The 6,000-nt window shown below is 36.7% G+C and overlaps 1 protein-coding gene across 1 annotated transcript in view; it reads left to right on the top strand.

Annotated features, from left to right (window-relative positions):
• Window positions 1–103: 103 nt before the first annotated feature.
• Window positions 104–6,000, top strand: part of LOC136853497 (CD151 antigen-like) — a 119,807-nt gene continuing 113,910 nt past the window's right edge. The window contains exon 1 of the mRNA XM_067129151.1: window positions 104–360. Coding sequence (XP_066985252.1) covers window positions 348–360 — 13 coding nt within the window. The 5' untranslated portion in view covers window positions 104–347. The remainder of the gene's footprint in view (window positions 361–6,000) is intronic.

Raw genomic sequence — 6,000 nt, 5'->3', positions numbered from 1 at the left:
CTGGTTCGAAGAAAAAAAAATAAAATAAGAAGGATAATGTTACAGATAAATAGCTAAAATGGGCGAGGTTTAGTTACGCCCAAAAGATGTTAATTTGTCCCACGTATTCGCCAGCGCAGCGTCGTGACTGACTAGATGCGACTCACTCCGAAGCCTGAGCTTAGGCTCTGAGCCTCCTCTCACTCATCTCTGACTCTCTCTCAGTCTCTCAGTCTAGTGATGACCGTTGTGCGTGTCGGTTGTACTCCGCGCTCTCTTGACCCGCTTGTAGTGTGGCATCAAACAGTGTATTATGTAACTCAGTAGTTAACTTTTGTTTGTCATCTGCCCAAGCCCCCCATTAAGCGATGGCTGGAACAGGTAAGAGGGTCTTAGAAATGCGTTTAGTATCTAAATTTAGCGAAGAAATCTTTGCATTTTCATCCATTGGGTTACATGCGCAGTGCAGGCATACTGCTAATCATCGTCTGTTCTTAATACGGACATCAGGAAGAAATCAGTTCTGTGTCGACGGCTTGCCTCGCAGTAAAACAAAATACATTTTCCTTTGTCACTTTGATTACACTTTAGTAGTTTCTCGGTCTGTCGTTCATACTAAACGTAGTAAATATGATTATTTTGCAAACTTTTGCGCTATCATAACAAAAATCTTAAAATGTCCTTCATTATTAGGCCTATATTTATAATGCTAGGTCCCACACCACACACACACACACACACGCACACACACATTTATATATGTGTATGTGGTGTGTGTGTGTGTGTGTGTGTGTGTGTGTGTGTGTGTGTGAGTTGGCAAGGAACCAATGACAAGTGCCATAGAGTTCGCGAAGAGGTTAAAGTTTGCTCGGTGGTATTTTGCCCCTGGGTCAAAGTGCAAGGTTACGCAACCACTACTGTGATGTAGCCTAAACAAAAAATGAAGAGCTTTCATTCAAATAGTGTTTGTAAGATCTGCCGCGCACAAACACGTTCATCATTGTTTGTGTATTGCCTTGGTTCACTTAAAGAGTAGTGAAAAGGTAAACAAAGAGCCAAAAGAGCCATATTAAGGAAACAAAAAGCGAGATTACAAAATAACTTAGATTTGTGGTAATCTTATTATTTTATTTTTATTTATTTATTTATTTATTTATTTATTTATTTTTTTTTTTTTTTGCATTTAGAGTTACTCACGAGTCTTGCTTACAAATACAACGCCAAGAATGTGAATTATACAGGTGAGGGGAACTTTGTACGTAAGATACCCCTAAATTTTTCTGATGGCGTAAGATGTCCAAGTAATTGACAAATTTAAAACAAAAGAAAAGACCGCAAGATTTTAATGAGTTGACTAATAGTCCTAGTACATCTGATTTTTTTTTTTTTCGAGATATTCCCCCACAATTAGATACAGATGTATGTCACGAGTGTAGATATAAAGGATGTAAACCCGGGTAAATAAACGATTTGTACTTTTAAATTTAATAACTACAAACTTTTATCTCAGTAACGTTGGTTATCGACTCGGCATTAAGCGGATAATACACATTGAAATGCAGAGTATTTTTTACTATGATAAATGTAAATATTTAGGATAAGAATAGAAAATTTAAGACATTTCTGCATCAGTAAATGGTGAAAATAACATGAAACAGTTAGAATCTACTTGTACAAACAAATCAGTAAGGATATGCATATCAAAATATTAAGCTAGTCGTTTTACAATAAGAGTTATGACAACAACAAGGAACATTCAAATAGAGCTGCCTAACAGAAGGCATTCAGACTATTAGAGGTCATTTAGACTATGAAAGGTAAATGGAATGCCGAATTTGACCCGATCATACGTTTCGTGAAGAATGGGGTTGATGAACTGCAACTGGGATTGAGTGAGTGGGTCTATTGACAGGAGCAACTGACCTTTCAACAAAAGCAGACAGCTTTGTTAGTGCTGGGATGATCAAGAAACCGTTAAAATTGTGCATCGGTATTGTCTGCTCAGCTTTTTACTTTACTAGTTTCCACGGTGAACTTTGCTGGAAATTAAAATTAATTTTTTTTTGTAACTTTTTCATCGGCTACTTTTTTTCTTAGTCGTTATATAACGAGTCTTGGGTAGAATGCAGAGTTAGGGGCTACTGCTTACCTGGACGGGGTTGAGGGGGCAGGGGTTGCCCCCCCCCCCAACCCGGCCAGGTTAGAGTACGGCATCCAATGTCAGGTTAGGCTAGGTAAAGATGGATCTAATTAGAGCAGGCTACCTACTATAGAAATGTAGCCCTAACCCCTCACTCTGCATCCTTTTCAACACACGCACTGTCCGTCATGCTGAGACAGGAATGATCATAAACTTCTTAGGATTTCTAGCAGAAGCAACGTTTCCATAGATTTATCATATTGCCCGTTTCAAACAATACTTTATCAGCTCAAGGACGATTCTTGAAATCTGGAAAGGATCGTTGGTGGAGCATCAAATATACTTTAAATATTATAACTAAAATTATTCCTAGACATTCTGAAATATCAGTCTGAAAACTTACTAGTTTTGTCGTTATCTGCTAAGAAATCAGATTTCGCAAACACTATTCGACAAAAGACATTCAAATAATAGGTGGGTCTGCTCACTGTTTTCACTTCTGCAGTGCTTTACTGTGCTGTTTTCCCCACCCTTACTGCAGTGCTGTGCTGTTTTACCCACCCTTACTCTTGTCACTAATCTGAACGACTGGTTTTGTACTATCTCAGCCAAGCATCATAATGAAGCTTGCCATTCCACTCTGATACACATCAATTCTCATAACGCATTTGTAGGCATTAATATTTCATGATGTCCTCTGCTATTTGTTTACGTGAGATACGTGGCTTGTATAGATACGTTCGTACCTATATAAGGAGGAGATTATTTCAAGCTTGGCTTTAATCATAATTATGTTCTAAATTGTTTGCAAGTATATGTATATGTTAATGTATATATATATATATATATATATATATATATATATATATATATATATATATATATATATATATATATATGTGTGTGTGTGTGTGTGTGTGTGTGTGTGTGTGTGTGTGTGTGTGAGAGTGTGTATGTGCGCGCCGTAAAAATTCCGTTTCTTTGTCGTGAACCTGCCTGGATGGAGGAGTTTCATGTGTAATCATGAGAGAGAGAGAGAGAGAGAGAGAGAGAGAGAGAGAGAGAGAGAGAGAGGAAGGTGAAGGAAGGTGGGGGCGGGAGGGGTGAGAATTATGTGAGTAAACATCATAACATTGATACCTTCCTGTGATTTACTTCCCTCTTATCATCTCGGCAGCGATTTTTTTTCTTGGCGTCGTAAATTAAAAAAAAAAATCTATATATCGTCTGGACATTTTCCTTGCGATGCAGTGTTGCGTCTTGACAAAAATTTCGATTCCTTGCAATTTTATTTTTCTTTTAACCCTAGATTCACGTGCAATTGTGTTTTCGTGTAGGTGAACATTTGTATTTACATATTTATGGATTACTTCCTGTAGGGCCATCAGCGCACCTCACGCGGTGCACTGTAGGCATTACTCAAGGTTCTTTGCAGCGTACCTTCGGTCCCTAGCTGCAACCTCTTTCATCCTTTTACTGTACCTCTGTTCATATTATCTTTCTTCCATCATACTTGTCACCCTCTCCTAACAATTGTTTCGTAGCGCAACTGGGAGGTTTTCCTCCCGTTACACCTTTCAAACCTTTTTACTCTCAATTTTCCTTTGAGCGCTGAATGACCTCATGGGTCCCAGCGCTTGGCCTTTGGCCTAAATCTTATATTTCTGTCCTATTTATGGATTACTGATAAGTCATTATATTTATTTATGGTTTTATATATATTTATTATTCTCTTTGTCGATCTTTAGTCTTGACTTTCATCATAAAAGTGATAACTTCTTTTTTTTTTTTTCATTTTGTTTGTCATTTTTCCTGAACTTAGCTCATGAAATATAATTTTCAAAATGACCTGCATTTATACAAAGATATTAGACCATAAGATGTATTCTTACTTTGAAAACCGTGATACATTTGTCAATGTGCGAAGAATTAAATTCTTCTGAGAATAGCGACCAAAAGCCACTTTCAGGATTTTAATTTTAAATTAATTTAAGTTTTAATGTAGAGGCGGCTGGCAACTCGTTTCTGCAAATTTAATTACCAAAATTACACGCTGAAAGTCTTTCCCTGTATTACCCTAAGGTTTCTGATACGTAAATATTTTAGTCGAAATTTTTATTTTCTCTTCAATTTATTTTTAGACAGGTGACTTTTGCTGCTGCTGAAGTATCACTGATATTATTGTTATGAACAATTCGCACGTACACACATATGTAAGTATGTATGGAGAGAGAGAGAGAGAGAGAGAGAGAGAGAGAGAGAGAGAGAGATATTACAACTCATTTTCACTAATTCTTCGTATTGGAATAGCTACAAATACCTTCAACTCATCTTTTCTTAATATTTTTGAAAATGATTTTCACTGAAAGCCTTGGAAATCTACAGGAAAATCATGAAAAAATTCTTTAGCCTAGGACCAGTTTAAACTCTAAGCCTGCTTGTATTATACAGAATGACATGCCTCCCATTGAGAAGTGCTCTCGAGATCAGAGACCACAGACAAAGGAAGAGCTCTCAGGGACAGTAAAGAATAGATGAATGGAGAGGGATGGAAGAATGAATGAATAAAGAAAAACACGAAGAGAGAATTTACACTGGAATGCTACAAGAGACTTTGTAGCGGGACGAAGCCTTGAAGAATATGATAAACAACTACAAATATGGAGAGGCTGGATATAAAGAAGAATATATTGACAGAAGGATCAAATTAAAAAGACGGGGACTGACTTGCAGAAGGCTAAAGTCTTAACGGCACCAAGAACGTTGACAGAGATTCTCACAACTCAGGCAGAGAGATTGGCCAAATATCACTACTTTAAAAAGGGGAGGTCCTTTTTTAAGGCAATCACATTATAGTTTAAAGTTGTTATAAGTAGTAAGATTGAATATAGTTAGCTGAATTTAATATTGGTAGTTTAAATTTAATACAGGCTTCAAAATATGTTTGTTTTCAGTGATCAGAACCTATCAGTTTGCTAGGAATTTTATCTTGGCTACGACTAAAGAGTGGGATAATTTGCCTAGTACAATAATGAATCTTTTGATCTCCAAATGTTTTAAGAGATGAGCAAAAATTCATTCCTTCTCTCAGCTAACTTCTGAATTTCAGGTGCTTCGGTTTTCTTTTCCATTCCCTCACATTCATTTATTTATCAACATTTCCTGTAGTTTCTCTCTCTCTCTCTCTCTCTCTCTCTCTCTCTCTCTCTCTCTCTCTCTCTCTCTCTCTCTCTCTCTCTCTCTCTCTCTCTCTCTCTCTCTCTCTCTCTCTTTGCAGGCTGATTTCCCTTTCGAGCCCCCTTGGGTTTATAGTCTGCTGACTCTGTCCATGAGAGTTTTCAGCCGAAGATTTAAAGAAATAAAGAAAGCAAGATAGCGAATTTGGATTTTATGCATACCATTATTTTCCACTTGAACATTCTTATCTTTCTTGATAACGTTGTTGTTAAAGAAAACATTTAAAAGTTTGTCAAATCCCAATAAATCTCCCTCCTAGCGTCTAGCTTGCCAGCAAACTATAAAGAATTATGCTTATCATTTGAATATGTAAAATGTTTTAATGATCGGTCTGCTGTTGTCCTTTGCTTTTAAATCAACTTACCCTGTTTTCTGAACACACACCTACACACACACACACACACACACATATATGTATGTATATATATATATATATATATATATATATATATATATATATATATGTGTGTGTATATATATATATATATGTATAATGGATGTATGTATGTATGTGTGTGTGTTTATGTTCCACATACACTCTGAAACGCACTGAGCAATTTCAACCAAACTTGGCATACACATGATTTACTGTCTTGAAAAGAACACTGTGGGGTGAGACATCACTGGCACCAAAGGAGGGTGTG

This window comes from Macrobrachium rosenbergii, chromosome 27 (assembly GCF_040412425.1).
Source record: "Macrobrachium rosenbergii isolate ZJJX-2024 chromosome 27, ASM4041242v1, whole genome shotgun sequence".
Classification (NCBI taxonomy): domain Eukaryota; kingdom Metazoa; phylum Arthropoda; class Malacostraca; order Decapoda; family Palaemonidae; genus Macrobrachium; species Macrobrachium rosenbergii.
The sequence above is the reverse complement of the archived record's forward strand: the minus strand, read 5'-3'. Positions and strand labels throughout refer to the sequence as shown.